Below are 24,394 nucleotides of genomic sequence, written 5' to 3' on the forward strand. Positions count from 1 at the left end.
TCCCTACATTTAAGAATTCATGTGGTGATTTTAGTTCAATGTATACGAGAATAATTAAAACGGAGTGACAGAGATTTGGTGCACCCGAGCACTAGTGTTCCTAGTTTTCATAATATTTAAAAATTATATTTTTGTATTTCAAAAAAATTATAAATTTTATTTTATGAATACATACACATGTTCTGAATACCCGTGCAAAGTTTAGGTAAAAATTTCATTGTATTTTGAGCTACATAAAAATAACAAATTTGTGGCTGTGTATAGTGATTGATTTTTTTTAATTTTTTGTTAGAAATTTGTCTTTTTAGTATAGCTCAAAGTACAACATATTTTCATCCAAAATGTACATTGTACCTTCAAAATGTTCATATGTATGTGAACATTTATTTTGGATTCTGTAGAACCGTAGAAATATATTTGTCAAAAATCAGAAGGGCTGGTGCTCATGTGCCAGAGATACTTTTTAACTGAGTAGTACTCTGCTAGATCTAGTTCTACTAGGTATTTTATTCGAAAAGGAGATGATACCCCGACCTCTACACAATGTCGATCCATGCATGCAACCTTTTACTGCCTTATAAACATTCAAGTCTTACAAAGAATATATCATGCATCACACATGGTCTATACATGCATTTATCAACCATCTAAACAAAAGAAAACATGTCATGGCACTACGTCAACATGTTATTCTATGATTAAAACGCCAAATGCGCTGGTGTACATATTCCGAGCAACCATCTTCAGCTGGTTGCACAGAGTAGTCAAATGCATCGGCTCCTCCCTTGGTTGTTAGTAGGATCATATGGATCTAATACGTAGCTAGCGGTATAACCTGCACAAATAAATTTATTTTTGTATTGTTATAAAATACAATCGTTCCATATATATGGCCTAAAGTAAAGCACAACACCAACTCAAATTTATTTTTTCGCGACCATTGCCAACCAATTTTCAAGCAGGTTTGTAAAGTTAATAAAAGAGATTCATATTGAAAGTCATATGTACAATACGCCAAACCATCTTTGCTAAAGGACATGATATGGATAAATCTTGAGAAAAAAATTCTACTAGGTAAAGCATGTTAGGAGAACTCTTATACACGGACGCAAGCTACTCCCTCTGTCCTAAAAAAGAATGCTGCAGATTTACTAAACTCGAGAAAAATGTAGTGAACTTGCTACTTCTATTCATTGGCCAAGCTTGAACCTTTGAATGGTCAAAAACTAGTGAACTGTAAGCTTGCTTCCTCCATCGATTGGTCAAGCTTGAACTTTTGAATGATCAATATCCTAAGACTGACCATCATGCCAGGTTATAATTGAAAGAATGACTGAGAAAACGAAGAAAGCCAGCACCTTCCCACCTGCTTCTCCAGGCAATGCGACACTAGTGTGAACGTGGCTTTGCAACTGCAAGAACCCTTTTTTTCCCTTTCCCTCTGTCACTTTCGCATTTCTTTCATCTAAACCCGTGGGCGGCAGAATCTCGCAGTCGCAGGAGAGGAAAGCCGGTGGAGATAAGGAGCCGGCAGGCGGCAGCGCACGGCGTCCAGTCCATCTCAACAGTTTGAGTGTCGTCTCGGCCTCTTGTCTCGCCAAGCGCCATTAATGGCCGTACATTTCATCCTGCTCTGCTTCCTCTTCTTGGGCACCCCTGCCTCCTCCGCCTCGACCACTTCACTCGCCACCAACGCCACCGCCGATGGCTCGCCGGCTCGTCAATCTTCCGGAAGCGGCAACGTGACCACGTTCAGCTTCTCGGGCTTCCACCCCGACCTCCGCGGCGCCAACCTGACGGTGGTCGGCGACGCCAGCATCAACCAGGGCGCGCTCCAGATCACGCCGGACACGGGCAACAACGCCGCCAACTTCCTCGCCAACAAGTCCGGCCGCATCCTCTACTCCGACCCCTTCCGGCTCTGGCGCGCCGAGAAGGGCGCCGGCGGCGGCAAGAAGCTCGCGTCCTTCAGCGCCGTCTTCACCGTCAACGTGTACCGCTTCAACGGCACGGAGCCGGCGGAGGGGTTCGCGTTCCTCATCGCGCCGTCCGCGGACGCGCCGCCCCCCGGCAGCTACGGCGGGTTCCTCGGCCTCACCAATGCGGCCACCGACGGCAACGGCGCGAACCAGATCGTCGCCGTGGAGCTGGACACCGAGAAGCAGCCGTACGACCAGGACGACAACCACGTCGGCCTCAACGTCAACAGCGTCGTCTCCGTCGCCAACGCCTCGCTCACGCCCCTGGGCATCGAGATCTCTCCGATCGGGACCGCCAAGTACAACCTCTGGATCGACTACGACGGCGCCGCGCGCCGCATCGCGGTGTACATGGCGGACGTCTCGAAGCCGAAGCCCGCCTCGCCGGTGCTCGCCTCGGACCTGGATCTCGGAGCCACGGTGGCCGAGAAGTCCTACTTCGGGTTCGCCGCCTCCACGGGGCGTAAGTACCAGCTCAACTGCGTCCTGGCGTGGAACATGACGGTGGAGAACATCCCCTGGGAGGAACCCGGCAAGTCCAAGAGCGGCCTGGTGCTGGGGCTCGCCGTCGGGGTGCCCGTGGCGGTCTTCGCGCTGGCCGCCGCCGCCGCATTCGGGTACTACTACCTGTGCGTGGTGAAGCGGCGGAAGGTGGACCGCGACGAAGGCGGCAGCGGCAGCGTCATCACCGGGACGATGATCCGGAGCCTCGCCGGCGGGCCAAGGGAGTTCGACTACCGGGAGCTGCGGAAGGCGACCAGCAACTTCGACGAGAGGATGAAGCTGGGGCAGGGCGGGTACGGGGTGGTGTACCGCGGCGTGGTGGTGGAGGACCACAACAACCCGGCCGCCGCCGGGACGACGGTGGAGGTGGCGGTGAAGAAGTTCTCGCGGGCGAGCACGCAGGGGCAGAACGACTTCCTCTCCGAGCTCAGCATCATCAACAGGCTCCGCCACAAGCACCTCGTCCGCCTCGTCGGTAAGCCAACCTTCCCACCCTCCTCCGCCTCCGGCAGCCACCGCCGCCGTGCGGTTAAACTATCTCCTGATTGAGCAGTAGTATATCATTTGTTTATTAAGCTTATGGTTTATTCCGACATGTGATTCTTGCACATGGGGTGTCCCCATTAACAATGGCCAATTTGAACGCGATTTACTCAGTTTCCTAGGAGGAGCGAGATGCATGTGCAACTGCATAAAAATGATTTGACCCTTCACTTTTTAGATGAGCTTTACAGCATCAATGCGTTCATGCGCGTCAAACTTGGACCAACCAAACTTTCCCAGTCTGTCGTAGTATTACTTAATTGATTAATTAACAATATCATCAAGCATTGTTTTGTAAAGGTCATGTGATAGGATGGTTTTGTGTTGATACACCTCATTGCAAGCCATGATACAACAACTATCATGATCTATTATTCCCCTTTCCTTCAGAAGGAACAATACTGTAGGCCACATTATGAAATCAAACACTTCAAGAACATTTTCACCAACGCGTTTTATTTACTTGCCCGCAGCAGCGTCGGTATAACTGTATAGAACGAGACGGCCTGCCCACACCGGCACCCTCCATACGACTGTTCTCAAAAAAATTGATTTTTTCTTTTAACCAAATTAAATTATCCATACAAGAATCAAATAAAGTGCAATCCAACAAGTCATGAATCATGGGTCTTTTTCTTTCCGCACACACAAATGCTCAACATGGCGGAGGTGGCTACAACAGTGGTTTCTAGATGGGCGGACAGAGCTCCGGAACGGGGGAGGCGACAACGATGGCGGCGATAGTGATTCAGAGGGGTGGGAGGCGCACCACCGAGAGGGGGCTGAGCGGGTGGAGAATGGGCGGGTTTAGCTACCAAGAGAATGTACCGGAGCAAATCCTACGTCGACGTGAGTGCCGGCGCCGCCAACTGTAATCCAAACTTTTCCCTTGTTTTGACAAAGCCATGACATTCGTTATTGTAGAATAAAATGACGATTTTAAATAGATTACAAATGTACTCGCACATTCTCTCACTCTAACACAGACTAGCGCGACCTCAGGCTTTTACGGAGTGTGCAATCAGAGATACAGAGTACTAGCTAACATGCCTGAATGTCCGGTGCAGGGTGGAGCCACGACGACGGCGAGCTGCTGCTGGTGTACGAGTACATGCCGAACGGCAGCCTGGACCAGCACCTGTTCAGCTCGGCGGCGGGGTCGCGGCAGCGGCAGCCGCTGGGGTGGGAGCTCCGGTACAGCATCGTGCAGGGCGTGGCGTCGGCGCTGCACTACCTCCACGACCAGTACGACCAGCGCGTGGTGCACCGCGACCTCAAGGCCTCCAACATCATGCTCGACGCCGCCTTCACCGCGCGCCTCGGCGACTTCGGTCTCGCCCGCGCCATCGAGACGGACAAGACCTCCTACATGGAGGAGGTCGCCGGCGGCGTCCACGGCACCGTCGGCTACATCGCGCCCGAGTGCTTCCACACCGAGAAGGCCACCCGCGAGTCCGACGTCTACGCATTCGGCGCCGTCATCCTCGAGACCGTCTGCGGCCGCCGGCCGCGCTGCGACATCGACGGCTTCCACTTCCTCGTCGACTGGGTGTGGCGCCTCCACCGCGACGGCCGCGCGCTCGAGGCCGTCGACCCCAGCCTCGACGGCGCGTACGACGAGGACGACGCCGAGAGGCTGCTCATGCTGGGACTGGCGTGCAGCCACCCGACCCCAGCCGAGAGGCCCAAGGCGCAGGCCATCTCGCAGATCCTGCTGCGAGCCATGCCGACGCCGCATGTGCCGCCGTTCAAGCCTTCTTTTGTGTGGCCGGCGACGGACGGGGGATTCGACACAATGTCGACGACGGCGGGGACGACTTCCAGCCAGGTCAGCACCGTCATGACATCATCGTCCGCGGGGAGCGGCAACTTCACGAGAGGGAGCCAGAGCCACGCGCCGCCGGCGCCGGAGCAAGACACCTCCGGTTCGTTGGTTTGAAACACACCGGATTGTCATTGCCGCCGTGGAGTCTAATTGTCTAAACCGGAGTCTCCAACGTGGAATGGAATCGATATCTAGAAAATTGTAAAACATCAGGCAGTTTCTCTCCTGTGCTTTTTTTCGACAGTGTTCATCTCACTGTCTAAACCGGAGTCTCCACGATTGCATCAGGCTTAAACGGAAAAGGGAAAGAATGGCACGGTGCATTTGGTTCGTGCGGTAACATTTTTTCTAACGCTTTCTACCTTTTCTACATTCTTTATGTGTAATTATTATTGGGGAGTATATCTATCTAAATAGAATTGAATGTTGTTTCTCTAACGATTATTTATTGATTGATTACTCAGTGCTGAAAAATTCCAGTTGCAACCCATCAATTCACTTACTCCACCATTAGCACTAATTATAAAGCAAATCTAACAATCAGGATGTGTTTTTCCTAATTGCAACCTCATTTGTAACTGAATTTTTTTACTTGCAACACAATTTGCATCTAAAAAGTTTAGTTGCAGCCCAACTTGCAACACTATGCAAATTTTCTTACTAGTTTTGAGTTGATTTATGTAAATAGGGTTGTGAATGAGGCAGCCCATGCATATGCTCACATAGCTAGTTCAGTTAGGAGACGGTGTGTGTGCGCCAAAAAGAATGCACATACCAACACACGGCTTCGGTTGTGCATGTGCGGTTCGCACAACGTAGCTACCCAGTTGAAAACGTAAAAAAAAGACGGTGTGTGTGGGTTAACTACACTCCTGTCTTCCCTATTAGTATTCTTGCTAAGGACTTACTCCCTCCGTCCACAAATAAATGAATATCTAGTTTAAAACTTTATCCATAAAAAAATGTAGTTCTGTGTTCTCAATGCACATTAAAGTAGTAAAAATTGCTTCTCTCTGATTGCACGGAAATCAAACCCAATAATATTCAGCACATGTTTTCCTTTGATTTCAACATGCACTTAGCTCAATGGAGGTGAAAAAATTAAAGATGGGAGAGATATTGATTTGCATCTTTTCAATGTTTTTTTTACTCCATCCTATAATTTATCTTGAAATTCCCACATGTACACTTATTTGTGGACGAAGGGAGTACCGCTAGTTGATAAATGAAGCTCCCGATCCATAAAGAAATAATAAAATGCCACGACCTAGGATGGGAGAGAGATGGGAGTGGGGTAACTAACGAAAGAGATTAATGGGAGAGTTAGGGTCTGTTCGGTTCTGGGATAGACTGGAATGGAATGGAACCGTTCCATTCCTAGAACCTATTCTTGCGTTTGGTTTAGGGATGGAATGAAATGGAATGGAATGGAACGGTTCCTCAGAATGACATATTCTCTCCAGATGCGGAATCAACCCGTCCGGCCGACTCGGCCAGACCAAGTGGAACGGGTGACTATCACACGCTGATTAATTAAGTTTAGCAATAATTAACCAAGTTTAGCAATAATTAATCAAGTTTAGCACTACTTAATCAAGTTTAGCAAATAATTAATCAAGTTTAAAATATTTAATCGGGTGACTATCTCACCCATTTCATTCCATTCTCATCCCATTCCAAAACCGAACACAGGGATGGAACCGTTCCATGATTTTTTGTGTCCAAACCGAACACAGGGATGAAACGGTTCCGTTACAGTGGAATGGAATGGTTCCATTCTATTCCACCCCATCCAAAAAAGAACACACCCTTAATTACGCGCATGCAGCGGCAAGTTTGGAACTTTTTCTCTTTAGTTTCCGCTCCAGAATCCACGTGGTTCACAAACTTGTACTCCCTCCATCCTAGAGTGTAAGTCACAATCCCGTTTTCAGGTTGTTCGGCGTATGAGGCAAATAAGGCACGATTTTACATTAATTGGAGTTAATTAGCCCATGCAGCCCGCACCTTCCTCTCATCCACATGCAGCTGTTGCAATTACGAAACATGCATGCAATAATTTTGGGGCAAATAACCATGCATGCAATAATTATGGGGCTGTTTTTATTGGCTGTTGCAGTTACGAAACATCACAGTCCGGCCTAATTAGTCATAATTTACGTCCCAATCACGTTACACTTTAGGACGAAGGGAGTATCTTTTTTCTCAGGAACCGAGGAAGTACTAATAAATTAGCATGCAGATTAAATAGGAAACAAATATTTTGTTTTGATCTCTAACTAACGAGGGTGCAGGAACGGGCGCATGAAAAAACCATCCGATGGCTTTGGATTAGTGGAATTTTTTTAGAGTGGTGATTTTTCTGATGTTTTTTATGACGTACGTACTCCTATTTAATTTTAAAAATATTGTGTGTTTTCTTCAAATTAAGGAGCACCAACTCAACAATTTTATTTCTCAACACACCAAGTTTTTTTTCATTTAAGCCCCTAGGGGGGGGGGGGGGGGGGCGGTGCCCCCCGACTTATACATAGCTACGCCGTTGGTGACGACCTGTATGCAACTGTGCGGTTCTCATCGAGGTATAGCCACTCAAGGACGATTAACGGAGGGAATCGATGTGGAACAAGATCATCTTGGGGACCCAACCGAATGCCACCATTAGGTGACCAACTTCAGGGATCTGTACGTTGTACAAGAATTGCATGAAGTGCAAGATGCACATAGAATGGCGGTAAGAGAGTAGGAGAGGTATCTACTTACATGAAGTCAATGAAGCTTGGGAACCCACGAGACGACATATGGATGGCTAGGAAGGACGTCAGGGCCAGTGCGAAGACCACCACCGTAGACACCAGCACAAATACGTCACGACGTTGCATCGTAGCTCGCACCTACAAGATCGGCATAACATGACAGAGAGAGAACTCCAAGAAACACTTTTAAGTGAAAATGTTACTGTTGCAATAGCTGATGAAAAAAAAGGGAGGAAGTGTCTACTAAAGGCTGAAAGAAACTAAAACACAATGTCTGATGGATGATGAACTAGGAAAGGTGAAAATGGTCAAAATTTTAGGATAAGAAAACAGAACGGCAAAACACAAATTGCTAAATGGATTTGGACTACCTCAGATTGAAGTCCTTCTCTATCCTTTTCTCACTCAAACACTCTTGTTGGAGCTTTGAGTATGAACGAGGATGTGAAGAGTGTTATAATCGAGATGCACAATAAACGAAGAACGAAAAGTAAAACACTGCAGGGGACACGAGATTTTAACGTGGAAAACCCTTGCAACACACAAGGGAAAAACCACGGGCGCCAGCCAGCAAAACTTCACTATTTCGGTGGTGTTTACAAACGGCGTGGGTGTACAATGATGCGACAAAACCCTAGCGGCGGCTTACAGGGAATAAATATAGATGGTGGCAACGATCCGTACCGCGGGGGGGGGGGGGGGGGGGGGCTGCTGGGCCGCGGCCCAAGCCTACCGGCGATGGGCCTCGCTCCGCTCGTCAGAAGTTAGCCTCTTCTTGGAATTTGGATCACAATATAACAAACTCCACCTTGAGACAAATTCCTTGTAGCATGAACTTCAACAATCAACAAAGAAAACACTTGCTGGCGCCAAAATAGCCACTTGGGCTAAACAGTTATACCAACCAAGCTTGAGCAAAGCTCAAACTTGGACACAGGGACAGGCTTAGTCATCATATCAGCAGGATTATCATGAGTACTAATCTTGCATACATTCACTTTACCTTTTGCAACCACATCTCTGATTGCGTGGTACTTAATATCAATGTGATTTGTCCTCTCATGGAACTTCTGATCTTTAGTAAGATAAATAGCACTTTGGTATCCTTTGAACAACTTAATGCAAGAATTATCTCCACAAAGCTCAGCATATAAACCTTTCAGCCAAACAACCTCTTTACCGCCTCAAAGAATAGCCATGTACTCAGCCTCGGTAGTAGATTGTGCAACAAAGATCCCGCAAAGTAGCCTTCCAGCTAACAAAGACATCCACCAACAAGAACACATAACCTGTGAGGGACCTTCTCTTATCCAAATCGCCAGCATAATCTGAATCCACATATTCGGCGAGCCCCTCACCAATCCTGCCAAACCTCAAGCAAACTTTTGATGTGCCGCGAAGGTACCTGAAAATCCACTGAACAACTTTCCAATGTTCTTTACCAGGATTAGCCATGTATCGACTGACCAAACTCATAGCATATGACAGATCAGGACGTGAACAAACCATGGCATACATCAAGGAACCAACAGCACTAGAATAGGGAACTCGAGACATGTACTCAATATCATCTTCAGAGCTAGGACATTGCAAAGCTGACAACTTGAAATGAGAAGCAATAGGAGTAGTAACTGACTTTGCATCATGCATATTAAAACGATGAAGAACTTTCTCAATGTACTTTTCCTGACTAAGAAACAACAAAATAGACTTTCTGTCCCTTTTAATTTCCATGCCTAATATTTTCTTAGCAGGACCAAGATCCTTCATCTCAAACTCACTACTTAATTGATTCTTTAAATAGTGATATCTTTCATGCTCTTGGCAGCAATCAACATATCATCAACATATAGCATAAAATAAATAGGTGATCCATTAACAAACTTGATATACACACAACTATCATACCGAGATCTCTCAAAACCATGTGTAAGCATAAATGAATCAAACCTTTTATACCACTGTCGTGGCGACTGTTTCAGACCATAAAGGGACCTCTTTAATTTGCAAACAAGATCCTCCTTACCAGGCACAACATAACCTTTAGGTTGGTCCATATATATCTCCTCCTCCAACTCACCATGCAGAAAAGCAGTCTTTACATCTAGCTGCTCAAGCTCAAGATCATGCATAGCAACAATACCAAAGAAAGCACGAATAGAACTATGCTTCACAACCGGGGAGAATACATCATTATAATCAACACCTGTAATTTGACTGAAACCTTTTGCTACTAACCTTGCCTTAAACCGTGGAGGCTCATTAGGAGACAAACCTTCCTTTCTTTTAAATATCCACTTGCAGCGGACAGCCTTCTTTTGTTTAGGCAAGTGCACAACATCCCATGTGCCATTCTTCTCAAGCGATTGCATCTCTTCTTGCATCGCGCACCTACCCACTTCTCTTTATCAACCGAAGCAATGGCTTCAGTATATGTAGCTGGTTCAATATCATGCTCCAGAACAACTCAAAGCATAATCAACAATATCACATTCTTGAATTAATCGGGTAGGAGGTGCAATATTTCTCTTAGGGCGGTCAGCAGCAATAGACCGTCCTTGTCGCTGAACAATAGGTAGTGAAGGTGGAACATCATTATCATCATTGTTGGTTTCAGGAACCACATTTTCATTCTCCTTTGCGTGCTCCACCTGCACACCAATTCTGTGCTGCTCATCATCAGAAACATCAGGAGAATCAATAGCATCAGAAATATCAGTAGATGGACTATCATTAAACATAACCGCCTCATTAAAAACGACATTCCCGCTCAACACAATTTTCTTAGTTTCAGGATTCCATAATCTATATGCCTTAACTCCTGAACCATAACCAAGGAAGATGCACTTAACAGCCCTTGGCTCCAACTTTCCATTATCAACATGAGCGTAAGCAGTGCAACCAAAAACTCTCAAATCTGAATAATCAGCAGGCGAACCAGACCATACCTCAATTGGAGTTTTCTTATCAAGTGGAACAGAAGGTGACCTGTTGATGAGATAACATGCGGTGGAGGCTGCTTCAGCCCAAAAACTTCTATGCATCTTTGCATTAGACAACATGCAGCGAGCCCTCGAAATAATGGTCATGTTCATGCGTTCAGCCACGCCATTCTGTTGAGGGGTGTACGGAATGGTATGATGTCTTACCATCCCATCATTGCTGCAAAACTCATCAAATTCATTTGAACAAAATTCCATACCATTGTCAGTACGGAGTATCTTAACCTTCTTTTCAGTTTGGTTTTCTACCATAACTTTCCACTTCTTAAAAGCATTAAAAACATCAGATTTATGTTTCAGGAAATATGGCCACACTTTCCTTGAGTAATCATCAATAATAGTAAGCATGTAATTAACATCACCATTAGAAGTTCTACGGGACGGACCCCAAACATCAGCGTGTACATAATCTAAAATGCCTTTGGTGGTATGAACAGAAGCATTAAATTTTACTCTTTTATGCTTACCAAAGATGCAGTGCTCACAGAACTCAAGCTTACCTAAATCACAGCCATCAATTAGCTCTCTCTTTGCCAATTCTGCCATGCCAAGCTCACTCATATGTCCAAGACGCTTATGCCAAAGGTTAGTCTTACTAGATTCACCAGAACTAACAGCAGCAACAATACCAGGCAAAGTGCTACCTCTAAGGACATATAATTTCGCAGAATTCATATCACCAATCATAATAATGAGAGAACCTGATGATACCTTCAAAAGTTTGTTCCCACCTTTGTACTTGTACCCGTCACAATCAAGGGTACTCAAAGAGATCAAATTCCTTGCCATGGAGGGTATGTGTTTCACTCCTGTCAACGTGCGTGTCATCCCATCATGGGTCTTGATCTGAACTGAACCGATGCCAACAATGATGCACTGGTTGTCATTCCCCACACGCACAAAATCTCCACTCTGCACAAACTCATAAGAACTGAACCAATCTTTGTTACAACAAATATGAAACGAACATGCAGTATCAAGAATCCATTCATCATCACGTGAAACACATGCAGCCAAGACAGCTAAGCAATCTCCATCAGAACTATCACTACCATCATTACCAGCAACAACAACAGCCTCACCCTTACCGGTGACAACGGCAGCCTTACCATTACCATCATTATTTTTCGGTTGGTAAGTTCCGTTCCTTTTCTCCTTGTTCTGCAGCTTCCAACAATCATCAATATTGTGGTTAGATTTCTTACAATACCTGCAGAACTTGTCACGTCCTTTGGACTTTGAGCGACCTCTGTCGCCCTTGCTCTTATCTCTGTTGTTGTGGTAGTAGTTATCTCGCTGCTCAGGCCTGCCACGGACCTCTAATGCCTCCGCCTTGGAGGACGAACTTTTCAGCCTGCACCATAGATTTCATTTTCTCCTTTTGTTGGAGAGCATCATAAACTTCCGCGAGAGTTAGTTTGTCGCGGCTCAATAATATGGTGTCACAAAAATTACTGAAAGAATTAGGCAGCGAGCATAAAAGAAAAAGATCTAAATCCTCATCCTCATACTTAACTTCTATAGACTGCAAATCAGAAATAATCTCTTTCCAGGAAGATAGGTGATTCATTACCGAACCCCCCTCTTGCAACTTATGCGAAAAAAGCTTCATCTTCACGTGCAATCTGCCCGTGAGATCCTTGGACAAACATATTGATACGTCTCCGATGTATCGATAATTTCTTATGTTCCATGCCACACTATTGATGATATCTACATGTTTTATGCATACTTTATGTCATATTTATGCATTTTCCGGCACTAACCTATTAACGAGATGCCGAAGAGCCAGTTGTTGTTTTCTGCTGTTTTTGGTTTCAGAAATCCTAGTAAGGAAATATTCTCGGAATTGGACGAAATCAACGCCCAGGGGCCTATTTTCACACGAAGCTTCCAAAAGACCGAAGGGAAGATGAAGTGGGGCCACGGGGCGCCGCCACACTAGGGCGGCGTGGCCTACAGGGGGCCCGCGCGGCCCTAGCGTGTGGGGCCCCCGTGACGCCTCCTGACCTGCCCTTCCGCCTACATATAGTCTTCGTCGCGAAACCCCCAGTACCGAGAGCCACGATACGGAAAACCTTCCAGAGACGCCGCCGCCAATCCCATCTCGGGGGATTCAGGAGATCGCCTCCGGCACCCTGCCGGAGAGGGGAATCATCTCCCGGAGGACTCTTCACCGCCATGGTCGCCTCCGGAGTGATGAGTGAGTAGTTCACCCCTGGACTATGGGTCCATAGCAGTATCTAGATGGTTGTCTTCTCCTCATTGTGCTTCATTGTCGGGTCTTGTGAGCTGCCTAACATGATCAAGATCACTTATTGGATTCAGCTGCTGGAGGTACCTTTATGTCCATCACTCTTGGCGAAGCAACAAAGCTCCTTGATAATATGATGATTAATTACTCTGAATGGCACACGGAAAGAGCTCCACAAGGTAAGAAGGTAAATTTTGTCGAAGAAACCTCTTCCTTGAGTGATAAGATTGATGCTATTATGTCTATGCTTGTGAATGGTAGGACTAATATTGATCCTAATAATGTTCCGTTAGCTTCATTGGTTGCTCAAGAAGAACATGTTGATGTAAACTACATTAAAAATAATAATTTCAACAACAATGCTTACCATAATGGCAACGGCTATGGTAATTCTTATGGGAATTCTTACAATAATAATAGGAACACACCACCTGGACTTGAAGCTATGCTTAAAGAATTTATTAGTACACAAACTGCTTTTAACAAATCTGTTGAAGAAAAGCTTGGGAAAATTGATATACTTGCTTCTAAAGTCGATAGTCTTGCTGCTGATGTTGATCTTTTGAAATCGAAAGTTATGCCTAATGAGAATCATAATAATAAAATTGTTACTACAGCAAATGCCATCCAAGTTAGAATTAATGAGAATATAAGATTGATGGCCGAATTGTGTGCTAGGTGGGAAAGAGAAGAAAATGCTAAAGAAGATAAAATAGCTAAAGTTTGGACTATTACCACCACTAGTAATGCTAATGCTCCACATGTTGCTGAACCTCCTACTATTAATGGTAAAATAATTGGTGTTGGCAATGTTTCCACTTCTAATGCAAAGCGTGAGAAACTGCCTGAAACTGCTAAAACTGCTGAAACTGCCCGTGATAAAACTGCTGAAATTTTTTCCAACATTGGGGATGATGATCCCATTGCTTTAGATCATAATGGTTTGGATTTTGATGATTGCCATATCTCTGAAGTTATAAATTTCTTACAAAAACTTGCTAAGAGTCCTAATGCTAGTGCTATAAATTTGGCTTTCACAAAACATATTACAAATGCTCTCATAAAAGCTAGAGAAGAGAAATTAAATCGTGAAACTTCTATTCCTAGGAAGCTAGAGGATGGTTGGGAGCCCATCATTAAGATGAAGGTCAATGACTTTGATTGTAATGCTCTATGTGATCTTGGTGAAAGTATTTCCGTTATGCCTAAGAAAATCTATAATATGCTTGACTTGCCACCATTGAAAAATTGTTATTTGAATGTTAATCTTGCTGATAACTCTACAAAGAAACCTTTGGGGAGAGTTGATAATGTTCGCATTACCGTTAACAATAACCTTGTCCCCGTTGATTTTGTTGTCTTGGATATTGAATGCAATGCATCTTGTCCCATTATATTGGGAAGACCTTTTCTTCGAACTGTTGGTGCTATCATTGATATGAAGGAAGGTAATATTAAATATCAATTTCCTCTCAAGAAAGGTATGGAACACTTCCCTAGAAAGAGAATGAAGTTACCTTTTGATTCTATCATTAGAACAAATTATGATGTTGATACTCCATCTCTTGATAATACTTGATATACACTTTCTGCGCCTAGCTGAAAGACGTTAAAGAAAAGCGCTTATGGGAGACAACCCATGTTTTTACTACAGTACTTTTATTTTATATTTGAGTCTTGGAAGTTGTTACTACTGTAGCAACCTCTCCTTATCTTAGTTTTGTGCATTGTTGTGCCAAGTAAAGTCGTTGATAGTAAGGTTCATACTAGATTTGGATTACTGCACAGAAACAGATTTCTTTGCTGTCACGAATCTGGGTCTAATTCTCTGTAGGTAACTCAGAAAATTATGCCAATTTACGTGAGTGATCCTCAGATATGTACGCAACATTCATTCAATTTGAGCATTTTCATTTGAGCAAGTCTGGTGCCTCTTAGAAATTCGTCTTTACGAACTGTTCTGTTTTGATAGATTCTGCCTTTTATTTCGCATTGCCTGTTTTGCTATGCTTGATGGATTTTTCGATCCCATTAACTTTCAGTAGCTTTGTGCAATGTCCAGAAGTGTTAAGAATGATTGTGTCACCTCTGAACATGTAAATTTTGATTGTGCACTAACCCTCTAATGAGTTGTTTTGAGTTTGGTGTGGAGGAAGTTTTCAAGGATCAAGAGAGGGAGATGATACAATATGATCAAGGAGAGTGAAAGCTCTAAGCTTGGGGATGCCCCGGTGGTTCACCCCTGCATATTTCAAGAAGACTCAAGCGTCTAAGCTTGGGGATGCCCAAGGCATCCCCTTCTTCATCGACAACATTATCAGGTTCCTCTAGTGAAACTATATTTTTATTCCATCACATCTTACGTACTTTGCTTGGAGCGTCGGTTTGTTTTTGTTTTGTTTGAATAAAATGGATCCTAGCATTCATTGTGTGGGAGAGAGACACGCTCCGCTGTTGCATATGGACAAATATGTCCTTAGGCTTTACTCATAATATTCATGGCGAAAGTTTCTTCTTCGTTAAATTGTTATATGGTTGGAAACGGAAAATCATACATGTAGTAATTGCTATAATGTCTTGGATAATGTGATACTTGGCAATTGTTGTGCTCATGTTTAAGCTCTTGCATCATATACTTTGCACCTATTAATGAAGAAATACATAGAGCTTGCTAAAATTTGGTTTACATAATTGATCTCTCTAAGGTCTAGATAATTTCTAGTAAAGAGTTTGAACAACAAGGAAGACGGTGTAGAGTCTTATAATGTTTACAATATGTCATTTATGTGAGTTTTGCTGCACCGGCTTATCCTTGTGTTTGTTTCAAATAGCCTTGCTAGCCTAAGCCTTGTATCGAGAGGGAATACTTCTCATGCATCCAAAATCCTTGAGCCAACCACTATGTCATTTGTGTCCACCATACCTACCTACTACATGGTATTTCTCCGCCATTCCAAAGTAAATTGCTTGAGTGCTACCTTTAAATTTTCATCCTTTGTCTTTGCAATATATAGCTCATGGGACAAATAGCCTAAAAAACTATTGTGGTATTGAATATGTACTTATGCACTTTATCTCTTATTAAGTTGCTTGTTGTGCGATAACCATGTTCCTGGGGACGCCATCAACTACTATTTGTTGAATATCATGTGAGTTGCTATGCATGTCCGTCTTGTCTGAAGTAAGGGAGATTTACCGCTAGAATGGTTAGAGCATGCATAATGTTAGAGAAGAACATTGGGCCGCTAACTAAAGCCATGATCCATGGTGGAAGTTTCAGTTTTGGACAAATATCCTCAATCTCATATGAGAAAATTAATAATTGTTGAATGCTTATGCATAAAAGAGGAGTCCATTATCTGTTGTCTATGTTGTCCCGGTATGGATGTCTAAGTTGAGAATAATCAATAGCGAGAAATCCAATGCGAGCTTTCTCCTTAGACCTTTGTACAGGCGGCATAGAGGTACCCCTTTGTGACACTTGGTTAAAACATATGTATTGCGATGATAATCCAGGTAATCCGAGCTAATTAGGACAAGTTGCGGGCACTATTAGTATACTATGCATGAGGCTTGCAACTTGTAGGATATAATTTACATAACACATATGCTTTATTACTACCGTTGACAAAATTGTTTCTTGTTTTCAAAATCAAAGCTCTAGCACAAATATAGCAATCAATGCTTCCCTCTGCGAAGGGCCTTTCTTCTACTTTTATGTTGAGTCAGTTCACCTATTTCTCTCCACCTCAAGAGGCAAACACTTGTGTGAACTGTGCATTGATTCCTACATACTTGCATATTGCACTTATTATACTACTCTATGTTGACAACTATCCATGAGATATACATGTTACAAGTTGAAAGCAACCGCTCAAACTTAATCTTCCTTTGTGTTGCTTCAATGCCTTTACTTTGATTTATTGCTTTATGAGTTAACTCTTATGCAAGACTTATTGATGCTTGTCTTGAAGTACTATTCATGAAAAGTCTTTGCTATATGATTCATTTGTTTACTCATGTCATTTACATTGTTTTGATCGCTGTATTCATTACATATGCTTACAATAGTATGATCAAGGTTATGATGGCATGTCACTCCAGAAATTATCTTTGTTATCGTTTACCTGCTCGGGACGAGCAGAAACTAAGCTTGGGGATGCTGATACGTCTCCGACGTATCGATAATTTCTAATGTTCCATGCCACATTATTGATGATATCTACATGTTTTATGCATACTTTATGTTATATTTATGCATTTTCCGGCACTAACCTATTAACGAGATGCCGAAGAGCCGCTTGTTGTCATTGCTTTTTGGTTTCAGAAATCCTAGTAAGGAAATATTCTCGGAATTGGACGAAATCAACACCATGGGGCCTATTTTCACACGAAGCTTCCAGAAGACCGAAGGGAAGACGAAGTGGGGCCACGGGGCGCCGCCACACTAGGGCGGCGCGGCCTACAGGGGGCCCGCGCGGCCCTAGCGTGTGGGGCCCCCCTGACGCCTCCTGACCTGCCCTTCCGCCTACATATAGTCTTCGTCGCGAAACCCCCAGTACCGAGAGCCACGATACGGAAAACCTTCCAGAGACGCCGCCGCCGCCAATCCCATCTCGGGGGATTCAGGAGATCGCCTCCGGCACCCTGCCGAAGAGGGGAATCATCTCCCGGAGGACTCTTCACCGCCATGGTCGCCTCCGGAGTGATGAGTGAGTAGTTCACCCCTGGACTATGGGTCCATAGCAGTAGCTAGATGGTTGTCTTCTCCTCATTGTGCTTCATTGTCGGGTCTTGTGAGCTGCCTAACATGATCAAGATCATCTATCCGTAATGCTATATGTTGTGTTTGTTGGGATCCGATGGATAGAGAATACTATGTTATGTTGATTATCAATCTATTACCTATGTGTTGTTTATGATCTTCCATGCTCTCTGTTATTAGTAGAGGCTCTGGCCAAGTTTTTACTCTTAACTCCAAGAGGGAGTATTTATGCTCGATAGTGGGTTCATGCCTCCATTAAATCTGGGACAGTGACAGAAAGTTCTAAGGTTGTGGATGTGCTGTTGCCACTAGGGATAAAACATTGATGCTATGTCCGAGGATGTAGTTATTGATTACATTACGCACCATACTTAATGCAATTGTCTGTTGTTTTCAACTTAATACTGGAAGGGGTTCGGATGATAACCTGAAGGTGGACTTTTTAGGCATAGATGCATCTTTGGATAGCGGTCTATGTACTTTGTCGTAATGCCCAATTAAATCTCACAATACTCATCATATCATGTATGTGCATTGTCATGCCCTCTCTATTTGTCAATTGCCCAACTGTAATTTGTTCACCCAACATGCTATTTATCTTATGGGAGAGACACCACTAGTGAACTGTGAACCCCGGTCCATTCTTTTACATCGAATACAATCTACTGCAATACTTGTTCTACTGTTCTCTGCAAACAATCATCATCCACACTATACATCTAATCCTTTGTTACAGCAAGCCGGTGAGATTGACAACCTCACTGTTTCGCTGGGGCAAAATACTTTGGTTGTGTTGTGCAGGTTCCACGTTGGCGCCGGAATCCCTGGTGTTGCGCCGCACTACATCTCGCCGCCATCAACCTTCAACGTGCTTCTTGGCTCCTACTGCTTCGATAAACCTTGGTTTCTTACTGAGGGAAAACTTACTGCTGTACGCATCACACCTTCCTCTTGGGGTTCCCAACGGACGCGTGTTGAACGGAAAGACATACGTCAACCACGCGCAGCAAGCACATATCTCCTCTAGTTTGACCCATAACTCGGCGGTGGTTTTCTCCTGCAGCACTTCCTGCAAAATATTATTGGACAGATGGAGTTGAATCAACGATAAAGCCTTACGGTCTTTCCGCTTCTCCGCATTGGTCAAGGTATCCTTCGCTTTCTCGCCGAAAGCATCGATCGCTTCATACAGATCTGAAGATTGGGTGAGAATCGCCCTCATCTTCACTTGCCACAAAGCAAATCTCGTGGTGTAGTCCAGCTGCGGTAGATCGAACTTCAGTGACGACATCTCGTAAAACCTAGATCCAAAGAACACGGGCTCTGATATCACTTGTTATAATCGAGATGCATAATAAACGAAGAACGAAAAGTAAAACACTGCAGGGGACACGAGATTTTAACGTGGAAAACCCTTGCAACACACAAGAGAAAAACCACGGGCGCCAGCCAGCAAAACTTCACTATTTCGGTGGTGTTTACAAACGTCGTGGGTGTACAATGATGCGACAAAACCCTAGCGGCGGCTTACAGGGAATATATATAGACGGTGGCAACGATCCGTACCGCGGCGGGCCGAGCGAAGCGAGTCTGAAGTTAGCCTCTTCTTGGAATTTGGATCACAATATAACAAAGAGCACTTGTGGATGTTAGGATTGATCTCCACCGCACCAGAGCCCAACGGCCCTGGCACGATTCCTTGACCTCGTCCGCGCCCTGATTGGGGACTCCCAACCCTATCTGGTTGGTGGGCCCTGTCGCCAGCGCTATAAAGACGGGTGGGGGCCGGCGGCTCGCGTTACGAGGTTGAACGTTGTGCCGCACACCCCACTGACACACCCACCGATTAGGGTTAGCTCTATGCCGACGGGAAGCTCCGCCACCGCCACCACCGCTCGCCCTTGCCGTCGCCACTGCTCGCCCACGCCGTCGCCACCATGTCGACACCCACATGATCCTCCTCACAGGGAGAAGGTGCTCCTCCCACTCCCTCTGGTTCTCTCTCAGATACGAAGCTACACATATAGAGATAGTACTATACCCGCATAGGATCTACCCTAGTCGATTCCTAGGTTCTATCAGTGAAAAACTAAAGAGAGAGAGGGATTCAGAAGTCGGAACTAAGCGCGATATATATGCCAACAAGAAGCTTTTGGGTTGGCTGGGCCAAGGAGAATGGGCCAAGTGAGGGCATCGTCATGAGTGCTATTTGAGGAAGGAACTGTCCTCTATAAACGTTGGCTTGGATCTGTACTGAATGTACGGCAGGGCCGTGTAAACCTGGCTCGGGGTGGTTGGGAGGAATCCAGGCAGAACTACAATTTTATCGATCTGGATCTCGAGTTCATCCTTGATCTTATGATTCGTAGCTAGGTTCTTACACTTGGTATTCAGAGCCTTCTTGATCCCTCGTACTGTAGTTTCAGATCCACAAATGTCCAACTTGTTTCGTCTCGTTGTGGCTCGAAGTGGCTCGAAGTGGATGGAGGTGCTCTCGCTGGAGTCGCGAGCTCTCTACGAGATCCTCAAGGGAGAGTCGCGGGAGGATAATGAGCGGCGCTTCACGGACTAGACGAACAAGCAGCTCAAGGTCTTCACCTCGTCTGTCAACACGATCTAATCCTCAGTGAGCGAAGATCTCGAGTCTGTCAGGGCGCAGATCGGCGAGGAGCTCGAGTTGGTGCGACACATTTTTTCGATAAAGGATGCTTTCATTACTTTTATAAGCAATTACATCCAGCCTCTGCATAACCAGGATGCACACAGCCGTTTATGTTCTCTCAGGTTCAAAAAGATAAAAAATAAAAACTAAGCGAGATATATATCGGAACGATGAATCATATAACACCTAAGGAGTAGGTGATGCATCTATCCGTAGATTATGCTGCCACCCATGTTGAGAAAAAGTATCCCTCGCCGTAGCCTCCAACCGTGTACAGATCTCCGTAAACAGGTCTCGGTTCTCCACTCGCTGAAGAGGTAACCACGAACGGAGAATACCTGTACATCTATTGGTGCGACACATGCTCGCGTCCCAGATATCTAACCCGGTTGCGACGCTGGGGCGTGGCTTGCGTCACCACCAGACCACCGTGGAGGATGGACCTTCAGTATCGCGTGCTTGCGAACCTGGAGAAGAACCCGCCAGCCCGGATGGGCGCCGCTGCGAATCAAGTACTCGAGGAACGAGATGTGTTGATCTTGATCACATGTCTTCTCCGATAGGAGGTACACAATCCGACCGAAATTTCTCCAGTTTTCTGGCTAATGGTGTTACTCGCATGGCCCGCGTGTCGAATTCCGCAATTTGATGGTTCAAACCCGAAACTGTGGCAGCGCCGCTGTGGAGGACTACTTCCAGCGTTGGCAAACCCTGACGGCGCAGTGGGCATCGTATGCCTCTAATCATTTTATCGGAGCAGCAGCAACTTGGTTGGAGTTTTATCTGCAGTATATCATCCACAACTACTGTGGTCTGAGTTGGTTTCTGAAGTCTTGGCAAGGTTTAGTCGTAATTAGCACCCTATCCTGGCTCGCCGTCTAATACATATCAAGCAGATCACTACCGTGGAGGAATACGTCACTCGCTTCTCTGAATTGATACATATCAAGCAGATCACTACCGTGGAGGGATTACGTCTGATACATATAAAAAACTCTTATAATTACCGTTGACAAATGCTTACTTTCTATTACTCAAGTGTCCACATATACCAAAAGAAAGAAGAAGATTCTAGACCAAATGAGATCATATCCTTAAATATCCATAGACCATAGTACTTCAATTTGTTGTGACACAATTTTTTTTATTGTTGAGCATAGATGTAGTGCATCACAAGTATCACTTTATATCTCAGTTGCTTATTACTATTCTTTAAAAAATGAACCATTTAATTTTGTGTAGCAATGATTGTGACTTATAATAAGCAACACAATCTTCATACGCGAGGATGAGCATGACTTAAGCTTGGAGATCCTTGTTGCATGTAAAATGCATGCTTGAACTTTGTAGTTTATTGTGTTAAAATTATTATTATTATTTAACATTATTATATTTATTTGGTACTAACCTAATAATAATTTCAAATTGCACAAGTTCTTGTTTTACACTTTGTTGTGTAAGAAACGCACACATATGAAAGGAAACTACTCATTATAGTGAAATTCGGAGTTTACTGCCCCTGAAGAAGGCATCCAATGAAAAAAAAAAGGTAACGCATGAAAGTTATTGGAAGTTAAGGAACTCTTGGCCTAGGGTGCATAGTCAGAGTGCTTTTCAGCTCGCCCGTGTTGTTGGTTAAGAAGTATGAAACATCCGACAAATGTGTGCATGTGCGGTCAATGGTGGACCCAAACAATTTTTGAAGCCCGGGCAAACAACACATGCAAGTTCTTAACCTATTGACTTTCTGGTAAATCAACACAAATTACTCCATGCTGCAAGGCATAGGGCGGCCGTCAAGCCCGGGCAGCTTGGGCCCGCCTCTTTGTGCGGTGTTTGTAGTTTATTACCATCATTTGAATGCGCTGACTGTCAAAAGCATATTCCCGGTACTGATTATCAATGAGTTGTTGGACGAGCTCTCTGGTTCCCAATGGTTCTCCATGTTCGATCTGAAAGCTGGTTATCACCAGATACGTTTGACCCTCGGAGGGGAACACAAAACGGCATTTCAGACACATCATGATCTTTCCGAATTACGCATGATCGCATTTGGGATGGCTAGCGCCCCTGCCACATTTCAGCATGCAATGAATGCCTCTCTTGCACCAGTGCCGTGGAAGTTGGCGCTCGTGTTTTTTGATGATATCCTTGTTTATAGTAAAACATAAGCCGATCACCTAGAACATCTCACCATGGTGTTGTGTATCTTGAAGAAGGACAAGTGGCAAGCCAAATTGTCTAAGTGCGCATTCGCACAACATAGAGTGGCTTAGGGCTACTTCTTTTGGGCTTATGCTTACGAAGAAGCCGGCTTATGAATTTCGGTGGGTAGAAATTTCGGTGGGAAGAAGCTTTCAGAAGCTCTTCATCCACTTATTTTGGGCTTATGGTATATAGGCTTATTTTTTGTACAATGTCAGTAACACCCATAACTGTGATATGTTTCTTAATATGACTGTATTGTAGTACAAAATAATCAAGAATAAATTTGTATTGGATTAGGTACCCATGTATTTGCTGTTGATGTAATTTCTGACCAACCTATAGACTACAGTAGTGATTTACTAGTCAAATTACAATCGGTATTGTCATAAGTAGAAACCGAATTGCAGCGCCCAAATCATGCTGCACCTTCTTTTTCAACTGTCGTACGGCAGCGTCAACAAGTTTGTTAGCAGATCGGGAGGCTGGGAGGTCGGGGGTGCTGCGGTGAGCTCCTGTCCTGGCCGGAGGTGGAGGATATCAAAGGTAGGCAGAGCTGCTCGGCACTGCGGAGGAGATCGACGCAAGGGCTGCTTGTCCAGGCTTGGATGCGGCGCTGAGGGCGGACAGGTGGTTGCGGGACGAGGATGATGGCGCTTGGCGGGAGGCGTTCGACGGCGGCTTGCATGGGAGGAGTCGTCCTGCGGCGTGAACCCTATCGGCGGTGGGGAACCTTGCGGCCATGGATGGGAGAGAGTCAGAGAGCCATGGTTCGGTTTGGTCTCCCTCGGGCTAGAAACAGAGCGATCGATCGCTGGAGCGGTCACTTTTCTTAGCGCGGAAGCGCTCGCGGAGCGAGTCAATTCCCTTTTTGTCACGTAGTGTTTAATTGCGTTCACATGCGTCTGCGTGTTCATACTAACAACTTGTATTACTGCTTTGCAAGTTCCATGCAGCCAAGAGTGTTCACACTGCATGCATGCACATGCACAAAGCATCTCATGGATTTGCATTTAATGAGCCAACTTTCAGCACGCTTTCATAAGTTGTTGCATGCATACATAGAGCATCTCACTCTTTTTTTTCAGCACGAGCCAGACTCTCAATTCTCCTTTTGGGTTTTATTTTTCGTACGGTAATTCATGTTTAAGGGGGTCCTTTTGCAATTCCCTTTTTCGGGCCAGTGGTTTTTAAGTGGGAAAATAACGGGCGGGAAGATCCACTTGCAACTCAAATGAACTACCACTTGCTACTCAAATTAAGTACCGTTTTAAGTTGTAAGCTAACAAAAGTTGCTAAAATATTCTAAATGAAATTTACTTTTTAGGGATGCTAGGTATTAATATTTACCGTTGATAAATAACGGGGCACCGGGTTCATAATTCATAAACAAAAAAAAATCGCAACATTTTTAAATTAAATTAAATTTTTAGGGTTGATATTTTATTTATATTTACCATTGATAAATAGCGGGTCACTGGGTTGATAGCTTGTAAACTAAAAGAGAGTCGCTAAAATTTCTAAATGAAATACTTTTTAGGGTTATTATTTATTTATATTTACCGTTGATAAATAACGAGGCACCAGGTTGATAGCTTGCAAAATTAAAAAACTGTTCGCTAAAATATTCTAAATGAGATACTTTTTAGGGTTGGTAGTTATTTATAATTACCATTGATAAATAACGGGGCACCGAATTGATAACTTGTAAACTAAAAAGTGTCGTCAAAATATTCAAAAATGAAATTAGATTTTTAGGGTTGGTAGTTATTTATATTTACTGTTGATAAATAACATGACACCGGGTTGACAGCTTCTAAACTAAAAAAGACTCGCTAAAATGTTTAAAATAAAATTAACTTTGGGGTTGATAATTTTATACATTTTACCGTTGATCAC

The 24,394-nt window shown here is 44.4% G+C and overlaps 1 protein-coding gene across 1 annotated transcript; it reads left to right on the top strand.

Moving 5' to 3' along the window:
• Positions 1-1,378: 1,378 nt before the first annotated feature.
• LOC127316775 (probable L-type lectin-domain containing receptor kinase S.5) lies at positions 1,379-5,289 on the top strand. The gene is made up of 2 exons (XM_051347244.2): positions 1,379-2,958; positions 4,094-5,289. Exons 1-2 carry the CDS (start codon positions 1,611-1,613, stop codon positions 4,963-4,965), a joined length of 2,220 nt encoding a protein of 739 aa, XP_051203204.1. The 5' UTR covers positions 1,379-1,610; the 3' UTR covers positions 4,966-5,289.
• The last annotated feature ends 19,105 nt before the right edge of the window (positions 5,290-24,394 follow it).

This window comes from Lolium perenne, chromosome 7 (assembly GCF_019359855.2).
Source record: "Lolium perenne isolate Kyuss_39 chromosome 7, Kyuss_2.0, whole genome shotgun sequence".
NCBI lineage: Eukaryota > Viridiplantae > Streptophyta > Magnoliopsida > Poales > Poaceae > Lolium > Lolium perenne.

Bases quoted from the DNA above. Each gene is read 5' to 3' on its own strand.
- LOC127316775 (XM_051347244.2), top strand. From the start codon at position 1,611: ATGGCCGTACATTTCATCCTGCTCTGCTTCCTCTTCTTGGGCACCCCT. The intron at 2,959-4,093 runs GTAAGCCAACCT...TGTCCGGTGCAG, and splicing joins GCACCTCGTCCGCCTCGTCG to GGTGGAGCCACGACGACGGC.